This window comes from Neofelis nebulosa, chromosome 6, assembly GCF_028018385.1.
Source record: "Neofelis nebulosa isolate mNeoNeb1 chromosome 6, mNeoNeb1.pri, whole genome shotgun sequence".
NCBI classification, from domain to species: Eukaryota; Metazoa; Chordata; class Mammalia; order Carnivora; family Felidae; genus Neofelis; species Neofelis nebulosa.
This window is the reverse complement of record NC_080787.1, coordinates 124,032,877-124,047,025: the sequence shown is the minus strand read 5'-3', so window position 1 is coordinate 124,047,025 and position 14,149 is coordinate 124,032,877. Positions and strand designations below refer to the sequence as shown.

The 14,149-nt window shown below is 40.9% G+C and overlaps 1 protein-coding gene across 14 annotated transcripts in view; it reads right to left on the bottom strand.

The window, feature by feature from the left end:
* EYA4 (EYA transcriptional coactivator and phosphatase 4) overlaps window positions 1–14,149 on the bottom strand; it is a 318,259-nt gene that overhangs the window by 248,839 nt on the left and 55,271 nt on the right. For all 14 annotated transcript variants that reach the window (XM_058735321.1, XM_058735320.1, XM_058735326.1 and 11 more), the window contains one exon: window positions 2,321–2,419. In XM_058735321.1, coding sequence (XP_058591304.1) covers window positions 2,321–2,353 — 33 coding nt within the window. In that variant the 5' untranslated portion in view covers window positions 2,354–2,419. The remainder of the gene's footprint in view (window positions 1–2,320; window positions 2,420–14,149) is intronic.

Sequence of the window (14,149 nt, the reverse complement as noted above, 5' to 3'; positions counted from 1 at the left end):
GAGTCAGAAGACCTGTGTGAAGTCCCAACTCTGACATTTATTAGCCATGGCATTACGGGCAAGTCATTTCACAGTCCCAAGAGTTCCTTTGCACATGTACAAGATGAGATGCACAGATTGGCCTAGATGTTCTTCTAAGTCTGAGGAACCTGAAGAAAAAAGGCTTTGGGATGTTTACAAAATCGAAGCCATTAAAAGTCATTAACACTTGACACAAACTTCAAGCTTCCTGTGTTTTAAACCAGAAGTGGCCTATCTCCACTTCGATGGCCTATCAAACCACTCCACACATCAGGAGCTTCCAATTTGACTTTGACCAGACCTACGATAACCCTCAGGTGGCGAGTTCAAAGTGAGACGTGGGGATACGGAAGTGGGGAGGGGTGGGGGAGGGGGGGCATTCTTTCCTTCTCTCAAAGTCTCCTGGGTCCTCACCACAAATTCAGCGGCTGAGTTTGAGCTGAGAGGCCAGGAGGCCACACTAGATTTCTGCTTTTCAAACCTGGCTGCACATCAGCAACACTAGGAACTTAAAACAAAAAAACAAAAAACACTTTGTTTTAATGCTGAGCTCCACAACTCTGAAACAACACTAGAGGATACTACGTATGATTTACAAATGCCAGGTTTCTCTTTGTAAAAGTGGGTACAAAGCATCTTGTGTAACAACCTCATTCGAATGTTACACATTAAAACATATCCCTTTAACCTCTGCAACCCTGAAAAAAAATACTCATTCTTGAGGATACACACACAACGCGATCAACCTCCCAAGTCTGCAGGCACTGCACCTGCGTTAGCTCTGAAAGTTCGATGTCCTGGGCAACCCCAGGGTCTCTGGGAAACAGGGACAGTTGGTCAATCTCTCTCTCTCTCTCTCTCTCTCTCTCTCTCTCTCACACACACACACACACACACACACACACACACACACACTTTTAAGTAACCTTCAGTGTGTGAGAACAAAGTATAGATCAGCAGTGGCCCTCTCATGAAGCAGCACCACTAAAATGACATCATTATTCACTCAGGGACTTATATGGTGTCACTTACAGCTCTCTGACACCACTGGGATCCATTAAACATGCAGTGGTGTGGGTGTCACCATCATGCTATCATCCATTTTGTTAGAGTCCACACTACGATAACCAGCATTTAAAAAAAATAACTACTTGCATGCACCTGCTGCCTAATTGCTATTTGCATCGTCAGGCAATTTCTGAAGAACAGCATCTCTACCACTTGACAGATTTTTCTTTTTATCCTTTCTTGGTTTCGTATTTTTTCTGTTCCATTTTTCCTATAACGATGTCATGTGATGTTAAATAATACGATAATATATAATGAAATTAGACAATGGTCTTGTCCGTTTGTCAACTGAAGACTTCATTATCTTTTCTTTTCAGTGAATTACTTGAAAAAACAAATGAACTTGCAACGGCCTGTACACACCAGAACATATATTCCCCTGTAACTCAAAACCGAGCTCAACATAGTCTCACATTTTCTAGAACCACATTCTTATACACAAACACACTGTCTTCTGTTGCCTCAATTAGACTCTCAGGCCAAGTCGTGACCGTACGAGCTACTGAAATATAGCATCAATCTGTGTAACACACCCTTGGCAGATACGTGTCTCCTTACTTGTGACGTGCCTAGCTGTCTGTGGGAAACACAGTTAGCAGCAGTGGAGGAGTGGGAGGGAAGACTTCCCACTGACTTCACTTCCACACGCTAAGGCACTAATGCCATGGAGACGCTAGTAAGGAGTCAGGAGCAAAGGCCACATCAACCCCTCGAGAAATCAGACTCTTACAACGACTGCCACCCATCTTGCACATTCTTCCTTCTGCCAAGAACTTAGCAAAATAAGGAGGCCATGAAAGCACATGAGGGCTGTCGCTGCCATCCTTGAAATGGACAATAGGGATGCCGGGAATATACTGTGTCCTGCTATACTTCTGACATTCAATCATATATGCGCTCTGTAAGCACATTTGGAATAAAACCTAACAAAGGAGGTGTGTAAAATTACAGATTGTCAAAAACACTTAGCATGATTTAAATGCCCTAGTCTTTCTCCTACGGGCTTTGCAAGCAGACAATCAAGGGAGACCTCAAAATGTGACATCATTAAGCAGGAACAGCATACATTTCCAAAAGTCTGTTTTATGGTCTTGGAAGAGAATTCAAAATTCAACTAAAACATACATATTTAACAAAACTCCTGCTTTTTACAACAAATTCCTTTTAGCAGGGTTTTGAGCAGTCTTACCACAACTTGTTTCAGCAAACTTGAGACTGAATTAAGACTTACTGATTGCTCATTTAAGTCCTGGGATTCTTCCATGTGGTTTTCTCACGTCTCCAGCCACCCCCAAACAGAAGCAGCGTCCTTCAGTTAAAACTGGACTATCTGAAACAAAAAGATGGAAACGAAGGGGGAAAATGGAAAAGTTATCTTTTTTATTTATTTGTAAAATCACCAAAACACACTGTGATTTACGTGATAATCTGTAGAAGCATTATTTTCAAAGAACAAAACTCATTATGGATGATCTCCGTATCTTATAGACTTAATGCTCTTGAAAATCACATCATGGCAACATTGGAATATGTGAACAGCTACTCAGGAAACTGTAGATAAACAAAAACATCTGAGGACAACTTTGGAGACACGGTCTGCAGAAAAGACTTAGTATCCTATTTTACTGAGAGAGATATGTCATCAAGCAATTGGCAGATGACAAATTGACAGTCTGCATTAATCATTCACTTTCTAAAGCACGTGAACTGAGAAAGTACAGTCTGTATCTTAATATGGCAGCTTTCTCTTACGGGAATATTTATCTGGATTACCAGATGATCTTTATTCAGTTTTAAAGAACAGAATGTTAAAACATACAAGCTCAATTTATTTATTTATTTATTTATCTATCTATCTATCTATCTATCTATCTATTTATTGAGAGAGAGAGCGCACACGCACAGGCAGGGGAGAGGGACAGGGAAAGAGAGAATCTTAAGCAGGCTCCACACCCAGAACAGCATGCTTAATTTTAAAAAGAGAGTGAAAATGATATTATTGCTTAAAGAAGATATTACAAATATATACGGAAGGACAATCCATCAATAAACTATACTGAGGCAATCAGTTAATTATTCAAAAAAAAAAAAAGGTTCATCTTTACTCCATACCCCGTATTTAAATTTTTCCAGGCAAAGTGAAGTGTATAAAAGCTCTAAGAAAAATAGGGATAATGTCTTTTAATTCTCTGATGGAGAAGGATTTTGCAACAGAAACAGTAGAATATAAAACAAAAAAGCCAAATGACCTCTTGAATCTGCTCACAAACCTCCCCCCAAAAAGATCAAAATTAAAAAGATACATGAAAATATAAAAAGAACTATCTGCACAAATATCGAACACAGTAGGCTAATGTGCTTAACATAGAAAAAGCTCTTACAAACCGAAATGTACACACACCTCTAAAGAAAAATGGTTGCACAAAACAGTGTTCAACACACTAATAAAGAAAATGCAATTTAAAAGAGCCGTGAGACATTTGTGGCCCTTCAAATCCTAATTTTAAAAATAAAAATAATATGGAGTTAAAATCCAGTTTACATGGGGGTCCCTGGGTGGCACATGTCCGACTTCTGATTTGGGCTCAGGTCGTGATCTCACGGATGGTGAGAGGGAGCCTTTCGTATCTCTCTCTCCCTCTCTCTCTTTGGCATAAATAAACAAACTCATCAATGAATGAATGAATGTATTTACTTTTGAAAGGATTCATGTAAATAAAGGCATAAATTAGATATAAATTATTAAACTCAGACTTCAAGGAATATTTAGTGAAGTCGAAATTCTCTGAAGATGTAATTTAAATGGAAGATAAGTATTCCAGTAAGTATTTTCCAGAAACAATATTCTCCCCATTCAGTTTATTGAAATTCAACATTTGCAGGTGTTTTGCTCAGGTTTACATTTATCCATTCACACTTTCCCTACTACAATCAGGTAGACGTGGTTTTATTAAGAACGAGGTGGGGGGAGAGGCAGAGGGAGAGAGATAATCCCAAGCAGGCTCCGCACCATCGGCATGGAGCCCCACTCAGGGTTCGATCTCATACACCGTGAGATCGTGACCTGAGCTGAAATCCAGAGTCGGATGGTCAACCAACTAAGCCACACAGGCGCCCCTAGACATGACTTTAATTTCTTTCCTGTGTTGTGTTTTCTACAACAAACCTGTTATTTTCCTTATTAGAATACAAGACGTTAAATGACAAAGGACATTTAAATTGTACATTGTAAACTGTTTTATGCATATACGAACGCAGCGATACAGATTAAAGATGTTTTTCAATCCTGAGAGTTAAAAGTCATAAAATGGTAACGTAACTTGTACGTAGGTGACAGTCTCTGCAAGACAGTGATTAAATACACTTCAAAACCAGAAACGTGTCACTTTAAAGAACAGCCCAATTTTAAAGCATATACGAGATGGGAAGACCAGGGGTTAAGTCCCAAGCACGTTGAAAGGTGCAGCAGCATGCATTTGAACTCAGGAAGATAAGCAGGCGGGAAGTTCAAAACTGCAGATGTTATCTTTTTGGGTCGGGAGTGGGCCTGAGAGATGGTGCCTGGAAAACCCCCTTACCTCACACCTCCTCCCTCTTTCTTCTCCCCCTCCCCCTGTCTTCTTAAGAACTGGTTCCTCCCGTCTAATCTGGGTTTTTCATCCTCGTCCCAGATACTTACTGACCTCTTGCTTGCTCCTCCTATCTTCCAAGACCTCCATCCCAATCCCTGGCCCTGTGTACTCTCCCCACCCCCCACCCATCACCAAGACCACTGGGCTCAGGCTTCCCTTGGATATGGGCGTACCACAGTAAGCGCAGGCCCCTAGTCCAACTGCTGCCCGCTTTGCGAGCCCTTCTTCTACCCTCCCAGGTGGAAATGCGGCAGACCATCTCTTTAGAGGCATTTTCTCCTCACTCCCTGGATAACCCACTAGCCAAGTACTCCTCAGGGCTGCTGTAAAATTAAAAAAAAAAAAAGAAGTACCACCAAATGGGTGACTCTGACCAGTAGGAATTTATTCTCCCATAGTTCTGACGGCAAGAAGTCCTAAACCGAGGTGCCGGCAGGCCCAAGGATCAATCCTGGTCTCTTCCTAGTTTCTGCTGTTGCGGACGATCCCTGGAGTCCCTTGGCTTGTAGATGCATTGTTCCAATCTCTGCTTCCATGGTCAACAGTATCTCCCTGCCTGCTTCTGTATGTGTGCTTCTGTGTCCAAATTTCCCTATTCCTCTAAGTCACTGGATTAGAACGCACCCTAATCCGGTAAAACCTCATCTTGACTTGATTTCCTCTGCTTGCATGTAAGGTCACGTTCACAGGTAAGGGGGTTAGAATTTGAACATATCTCTTAGGGGACCCAATTCAACCCACAACACACATACAGTTACCACACTACAATGATTTTTAAGATGTTATCAAGGTTTAAATGTCGTATTTCCAGAAAGCACACCTAACAATTAAATTAAGGATATTAAGGGTGCCTGGGTGGCCCAGTCGGTTGAGCGTCTGACTTCGGCTTGGGTCAGGATCTGACCTGGTTTGTGGGTTCAAGCCCTGTGTCATGCTGACAGCTCAGAGCCTGGAGCCTGCTTCAGATTCTGTCTCTCTCTCTCTCTCTCTCTCTCTGTCCCTCCCCTGCTAGCATTCTTTCCCTGTCTCTCAAAAATGCATAAACACTACAAAAATCAAAAAAATAAATAAAAATAAAAAATTAAGGATATTGATCATTAGGAAACAAGTAATCATCTTCTAGAAAGACTACCATCTCAGTGCACTGGTAATAACTTGGGTGAAATTAAAAATTAAGATTTCAGAAAAGATGTTGGAACATAAGAGAGAATTAAGCAAAAACTAGCCTTTTTTTTTTTTTTTTGTTAACCGCCCACTGAGAATTGATTTAACATTCCAGTTGGGAAGCTATTTGCATTAACGTTCCATGTTACAATGTAATACTTTGCTTTATGTTTCCTTAAAATTGAGATTGTTACTTAGTTTAACTTCTTTATGGTAACATGAATTTCTTTTTTTGCCAAACACACTAAGGTACTAAAATATTATGAGCCCACTGATTTTATATTACGGAACCAAGTAAAACTACCTAGGCTAATTGTGGACACAGTATTATTTTACATCATAATTTAGCAATGGTGGTTATGCTAAATCTTTTAACATTTCATTTTCACAAATATGTAAGAAAAAGACAAGAACACTCTTTAACTCAAGTAAGAGAAGTGTTACCTCATAATAAAGATATAAAATTAAGGAATAACAATAACCTCTTGCTGTTTTATGAGGCAATAATCTAGGTCCCGGCTCTATTTCAAGGCCATTGCCCCAGAAAAGGTGAATTTCAAACAGGAATAATAGCAACCCCACCCATGCCATGTGAAATTATTTCTCCTGCAGTTAGCTTCTCAATACACAGAAAAATGGATGATATCCTTTGCTTTAACTCTGCTCTAGAAGTGGGCTATAAACTCTTGAGTCTTGAAACATTAGAATTAAAAAAAAAAAAAACGAACACCAATTCTTCCAATTTAGATATTCATATGTAAAGTTTTACAACAATTCTCAGAAATGGAACACAGTCCTGAGGGCCAGTCCCAGCGGTGGTGACAGCAAAGAGAAGACGTTGAGAGACTTCTGAGAAGTTTGTAGAGTTCGTGGGATGCAGCCCTCACCTTCTAGATTGATCTTTCCAGTCAAACCTTCGGTAAAAACTAGGTTGCCCACGCATGGCTTTACTCTGGCCGAGTAAATGTGAACGTGAAGGGGGTGGCCTTCAGTGCCAGGGCTGGCATGGGTTGAGGACAGAGCTGCACATGGGAACGGTACCCCTCTGGATTATGTACACACAAGACACAGCCTGCTACCAGCCATGAAAGCCAGACCTGGGCTTTGTCACTGACTCCTTGGTGACTCCTCGCCAGTCCTTAAGCTACCCAGTGCTATCAATACCCACTGGAGTTCACTGAAATAGCTCCATGTTTCCCTCCTTGATGCTGCTACAGTAGTTCAAGCCATCAATGGCTCTTGGCCAGATGGGACCAAGAGCATCTTAAGGGTCACCTACCCTCCAGAGCTGCTCCTTTGAGGGAGCTTTCTTTTCACTTTAAAGTAGGGATCTAGGGGTGCCTGGGTGGCTCAGTAGGTTGAGAGTCTGACTCTTTGTTTCAGCTCAGGTCACGATCTCATGGTTCGTGGGTTCGCGCCCGGCGTCGGGCTCTGTGCTGACGCTCGGGAGCCTGCTTTAATTCTCCCTCTCTCCTGTCTCTGCCCCTCCCCCCATTCTCTCTCTCTCTCTCTCTCTCTCTCTCTCAAAAATAAATAAGTGTAAAAAAATTTTTTAAATAAAGTGGGGATCTAAATGGGTTCTCCTTTATTTTTAAGTTTATTTATTTATTTGGGGGGGGAGGGGCAGAAAGGGAGGGAGAGAGAGAATCCCTGATGTGGGACTCAATCCCACAAACCCATGAGATAATAACCTGAACTAAAACCAAGAGTTGGAGGCTTAACCAACTGAGCCACCCAAGTGCCCCCTAAAAGGATTCTCTTAAAAAAAAAACAACTCAGAGCTGTACCCTATCTTTAAGATAAACCAGAAATTCTTTAATCAATCTACTTGAAGCTATGGCAGGCAGTACCTGACAGAATCCTATGAAGGATAACCACTTGTCAGTTGGTTTTGTTCCCCAGGGCCACTGCTGTCCCGGGGAGGGGGGGTTCCTGAGGGAGAACCCCACTGTCCTTCTCCCCCAGCCTGCATTCCACTGTGCTCACCATTCCCTTACCCCTATCACTACCAACACATCCATCGCAGTGCCCTGCAGCCAAGGGCTGGGAACTGTAGCAGGAGTCTCCTGGGACGGTGTGTGCACAGTACAGGCTCTGCCCCAGTGCAGAGAAAACAGAAGTGGGGAAAAGACTACAAGCCCCACCCATGCTCCAAATGCCTAATATAGCCTTAGGAAAAGATGTAAGATGACGGGGCTGCCCAAACTTTGGTCCCAGCCCCTGTGCAGACCCTGAATGCAGAGGGAGGTACGTGGACAGTCCTACCCATGACCACTGACAAGGCCGCCTTTAAACTCAGGTGGGCGGGCTCTGAAGAGTCTATGTACATGTGCAGAATTTCCTGGGCCAGGGGAGGGTATCCTTCCATTCCATTCTATCATTCAGAACGGCTAAGCTATTGTTTGACCTTCAGATTTTCAAAGGACAAGTATATTTTCGGAAACATGTAGAAAATTACACCTTGTTTACATGGGGGGGGGCAACATAAATATACGATATGCAGCTATTTTGCTGATCCCCATTCAACATTCAGCACATGACCCGTTCGATTCCACAGTTCTTTCCCACTCACACCAAATTACTTCTATCTAACACATATCACAATGCCTTCCTGTTGTTTAGGGTGTGAGTCTGGCAGAGTACCAGGCTAATCCTCCTGCGGTGGCAACATTATATATATTGATATATATAGAGATATATATATATATATATATATATATATATATATATAGATATATAGATATATTTATATATCTAGGATATAAAACTTGGGCACCCGTTACAGACATGTGGATAAACCTGGTCGGCTCGAGAGAGACAGAAGGGAAGTGACCCAGAAAGAGTGGCAAAAGAGAGGATGGCAAGAAAGTCCTGGCAGAATTTAAGGAGCTGGGTCTTATTACTTTTGACTTCTCAGCTGTTTCTATGCCCCTTCCTGCTGGGTGGCTGCTCAGTTCTTCCTTGGACTCCATGATCTATCTTCATAATCTTCAATTACGTTCCCTCCTTTATGGAGCATCTTGCCTAACAAAAAAGTGCAATTGTCTAGGAAGTCTAACAATGTATGTTAATTAGCATTACATTATCGAGATATTATAGCTGGAATCCAACTAAGAAGGGCGTTGCTTTCACATCCCATGTACCAAGTTACCTACACTGGCCTGCAAATTTCACGAATGGGTCTGTGAAGCTGGACAAGCACTGGCTGTTTTCAACAGCCGAGGCAGCGCGCCAGAGAGGGAAGCTCACAGCACAAAGAACACCTAGCTCCAATTCTACAGCCAACTGATCAGAGTGGACGTGGGCATTCTTTGACCGTGCATGTGACTCTCTTCCCTGCTTGTACAAAAGGAAAACAGCAAAGGTGTCCAAGAAACAGATCCGGGTGAACAGTAAGGAGCAGTCTGCCCAGCTGCTATCTCCTTAAATGAAGCCAAACCAGATGCCGAGCTATTCTGAACTGTTTACAGAGCGTGGACTTTGCAAAACAGTCCGTTAAACACAAAGTGATTAATAATGATGGGGTTAATTTCTCATGCTAAAATTATAACCAGTTAGTTCAATGTCATGATAATCGCTTGGGTCACGAGGGATAGGGTCATTTTTTTTGGCAATGATCTTCCTGGAGTTATAAATTACGATCGCTTGATTTTTGATAAGCAGGGCCAGCCAAGTTTGTCTGCGTTGTTTGTGTTTGTTAATTGTGGATGGTTGGCTGCTTATCCTAGAAAACACAGACCTAGTTATAAGCAGACGGTCCCAGAGAAACTTCTGAAAGAACTCTGAGCTTAAGCAACTTCTGTTACCCCACAGACCCTCAAGCAAATGCTGCAAGTTCATGTACTGCTTCTGTTGTTCCTCCCCAGCAAACTTCACAATGGCTCTGCTGGGCACTGTGTGTACCATAACACTTCATCAAGCTCTGGCTGTCCTGCAGCCTGGCAGGAAAACTATCTGAGTCCCTTCTTATAAATAGTCTGCTTCCCTCAGCCATAAACCTCTCTTCCACACCTGGGAAACTTTTTTCATAGGGAATATATTGGGGCGCCTGGGTGGCTCAGTTCGTTAAGCGTCCGACTTCGGCTCAGGTCATGATCTCATGGTCTGTGGGTTCGAGCCCCGCATCGGGCTCTGTGCTGACGGCTCAGAGCCTGGAGCTGGCTTCGGATTCTGTGTCTCCTCCTCTCTCTGCCCCTCCCCTGCTCATGCTCTGTCTCTCTGTCTCTCAATAATAAACGTTAAAAAAATTAAAGAAAAAGAATATACTGACCCTATGTATTACTTAACACATACCTGATGACTTTATGCCCCTCCTGAGGAAAATCTGGTGCACCTTGAAAGAATTTAAAAATACATCTCCTAAATTTAGTATTCACCTCTTGACCCCCTAGAGGTATAAATGATAGTTTTGCTAGAGGGAATATAAACTTACTGATTACAAGTAAAGACTTCTGGAATACAACAGTTCTCTTTACGTGAGTCCCTGTGTTACCACTGGATAATGGTATGGCCTTGGGATAGTTAATTAATGCCTCTGTTATTCTCTTCATACATAAAATACGGACAATAATAATACCTGTATTGTATTTTGTTGGGATTAAATGAAATCCTGTATTTCAAAAATGCAAGCCATTTGATTACTCAAGACAGAGTGGAAGCAAATCTCTGCTTTTTCATTTTGCTCTCTATATAATGAATTAAAACATTTTAATATTTTTACTTTAAAGTGAAGTATTATATGTGCAATTTCCTATGGAAATGTAATGATTTTTAACTCATCCCTAAGAATATTATATTAATTAGTGATCTCCAGAAGCTACATTAACTATCTATGTTTAGATAGCAGCCAAAAGTCACTAGTCTTTGAGCAACTCTCTGAACTTACATAAGTTTGCAAAAATGAACAATATCGTAATTACATTATTGCCATTACCGTTTACCCCTTTTTAGTTTGCCATTCTACATAACATCAAAGTTGGGACTGGTTTCTTTAGTGTTGAGAGACTGATGCCATCAGAAGAAGAATTATAGATGGGTATGTGAAAGAGAAAAGAAAACATTTCCAGAGAAGAAGTTTTGAACTGGTAAAAGCAGGCGTGAGGAGCTAAATGTCAGTGGATAAGTACAGTGGGTTTTGACTATATTTTGATACAGTCATAATGCAAACGAAGGAAGACATCAGTCATAAAACTGCAACCACACATCTACTTTGGATTTTTGAAAAACAAGACGAACAGTCACCAGAATTAAGGGGCCACTTGAAGCCGATGCACTGATCTAGGTAAGAAGTCAAGGGAACCCGAACTGATGTGGCAGCTGGTAGACACACGGAGAAAAGGTAGATATGCATGATAATAATAAAGACAAATCAATAGGACATTGAAAATATGTGACTATAACTCCTAAGGCAAATATGACTTTCAGGTGTCACACCCATGATTCTTGAAAAATGTTCCATGTGGAAAGTTGAGAGGAAAAGATATTCTTTGTGTATTATTGCGTTTGTTGTCATTATCTTTGTTTATAGAGATGGGCAGGAAACAAAAGCAAGAGGCAGTGTATAAAAAGAAAGTCTGAAAACTCTGTCCCTTTCATTGAAAGAGGGCTAGGAAACTCAGCCTGCCATCTGACTCAGCAAGGAAGCTTGTCATATGATGGAGCCTTTGGGAAGAGAGTAAAAGAAAATAATTACTTGAGATAAATCAAAACCTCAGTCTTGCTCAAATGTAAATTCTGAACTGTTACTGTATCTCTGGTATGGAAACCTCAAACCAAAAAAACTAAAAGCAGGACTGATCCAGAGGCTTGAAATCCCTAGACTCCAGGAGAAGTAAATGCAAAATTAGCTCCCAGGGCAGAAAAGATTCTGAGAGAGAAATTCATCAAAAATGGTAAGCTACGTAAGGAAACAAAACACCGTAGAGACAGACAGAAACGTAACAACAGGGAAACTGGGACCCAAAATCTGAGATTACAGGACAACCTGAAAAATGTCAGTATGCTTAAACCAAAGAAATAGAAGGAATAGAAACCAAATTAAAGGAACCTCACACTGCGAAAGATAAATACACAAATTTAGGTAAAAAAAAAAAAACCAACAACATAAAAAGTGTTTTTGAAGTATATGCACTGAAATCTCCAGAAAGAAATGAATGAATTAAATATCAGATTATATTTAGCTAAGGAAACTGTTTGTGAGGAAGATGACACAAACAAAAAAGCTAACAGAAAATACGCAGGAAGTATTTAGCCCCTGAAGTGAAATTAATGGGAACAAAAAAACAACAACACAAACACAAATATTTTTCTCTAAAATTTTCCATATCACCAATTTCTCAGGAATCAAGATGTGACCACTGAGAGTCTTCCTTTTCATTTGGGGGAGGCGGGGTGTGTGTGTGTGTGTGTGTGTGTGTGTGCAGAATCTAATACATAACAAAGTAAACATGAGAAATTTAAAATATAATAATAAATCTGACTTATCTAAAACAAGTTACTTGCTTGAATTATGTCCACAGTGAATATTAGTTAGGGGTTTAATCAAATATGATGCTACTGGCCTTCCTAAAATTTGGGACACTTAAATTGTTTTTTGCTTTTTTTTTTTTTTTAATCCGGAGTTTTAATTGAGGCTGGGTTCAGGAAAGCTTGAGTACCTTCTTTCCTCTCAATAAATTCCCCTGTAGGATCCACTGACTTTATACCCACATTCAAAGTAGAGTCACATTGGGGCACCCGGGTGGCTTAGCTGGTTGATCACCCAACTTTGGCTTAGGTCAGGATCTCGTGTTCTTGAGTTCGAGCCCCGCGTCAGGCTCGCTGCTGTCAGTGCAGAGCCCACTTCGGATCCTCTGTCCCCCTCTCTCTCCGCCCTTCCCCTGTTCATGCTCCCTCTCTCAAAATAAGGAGGAAAAAAAAAATCCAAGTAGAATCCCATTAACAAAAAGACTGTCATTATAGCTTCTAAAAATCCAAAAACGTTTTAAGGGCTAAAGATCTAGGAATTCAGAAAATAACAGGTCTAATAAATTTGGTGGTGGTGTTCAATTCCATATTGTGCACCCGCGTATGTCCTGTTATTTCTTTGTCCTGGGATCTGGAGGAATACAGAAATAAGTGAGGTTTATTTACAGAGTGCTCATATGAGTCTGCAGATATAACATTTGAAGCTTCTTAGCTCCAGTGAGGAGAATCACCTCCTTCTTCCTCTCTTCATTTTCAATTCTTCCTTATGTATTAGTTTTTAAATCTATCATTCCGAATTTCCACTCTAGTCTGCCCATCAGAGTCACAAAGCATAAACTGAATCCTGCTTTAATAGGTAGGGTAGATATTAAGAGAGTGCTACCATTCATGTCACCTCTAAATCTTTTTTCCTCAAGTTAAGTACCTCTAGTTCATAAGACCACATCTTTAAAAAAAAAAAAAAAAAGTTTTGTTTCCCAACAGGGATTATGGGAGAATTCACTCAGCCACAATTGCTAGGAATGCATAATTGCATAGGAAATGCATTAAATGAAAGACCGATATCAACTAGGTCATGGTGCATCATTATCTTTAAACCATTCAATTATAAATGGACATTAAATTAGTACAGATCAGTATTAATGTATACCAAATATCACATTAATATCCAGACAAAAATGAAAAGGAAACCCAATTAGCAGAATTGGAAATTAATGGGAATCAGTTTTCAAAGCAGTAAGAATGAAAGACCTTAAGATTCTGTTCATTTGCTTGTTTGTTAAAGACTGAATTATACTTCAGGAAAATCATAGAAAAAGACTAATGTTTAAGATACCGGAAGGTTTGGTTTGCCTAGGACTTGGACGTGCCTGGGCTTGTTTGTAGAATCTATGGGTTAGGCTCCCAGGGCTCCAAGTGTTCTTGGGCCTGAAGAGCCTCCTGGGAAAGAACTCTTCCAAGGAAAGAGCTGGTGAGCCATAAGCTGGAACTGAGTTTCAGTCCTAAGTCTCAGAGCAGCAAGCAAAGAACAAGAAAACAAACAAACAAACCAAAAACAGTGTCCACTAAACTCTGTAGAAAAGGTTGAGGGCACATGGCACCCCTTTATATTATTTGGATTCTCTGTTACAGGGCACTGTGTGGGAGGGGGTGGAGCACGGAGGGAAGGTGCTGGATACTTTCCTCATTTGACATTACTTGTGGCACCAGCTGTTCAATCAAGGAGAAGTGAGGTCTGACCCAGAGAAATACTATTTCCTTTAAATAGGACTCTTGCAGCTTGGAGAAAAACAAAAAGA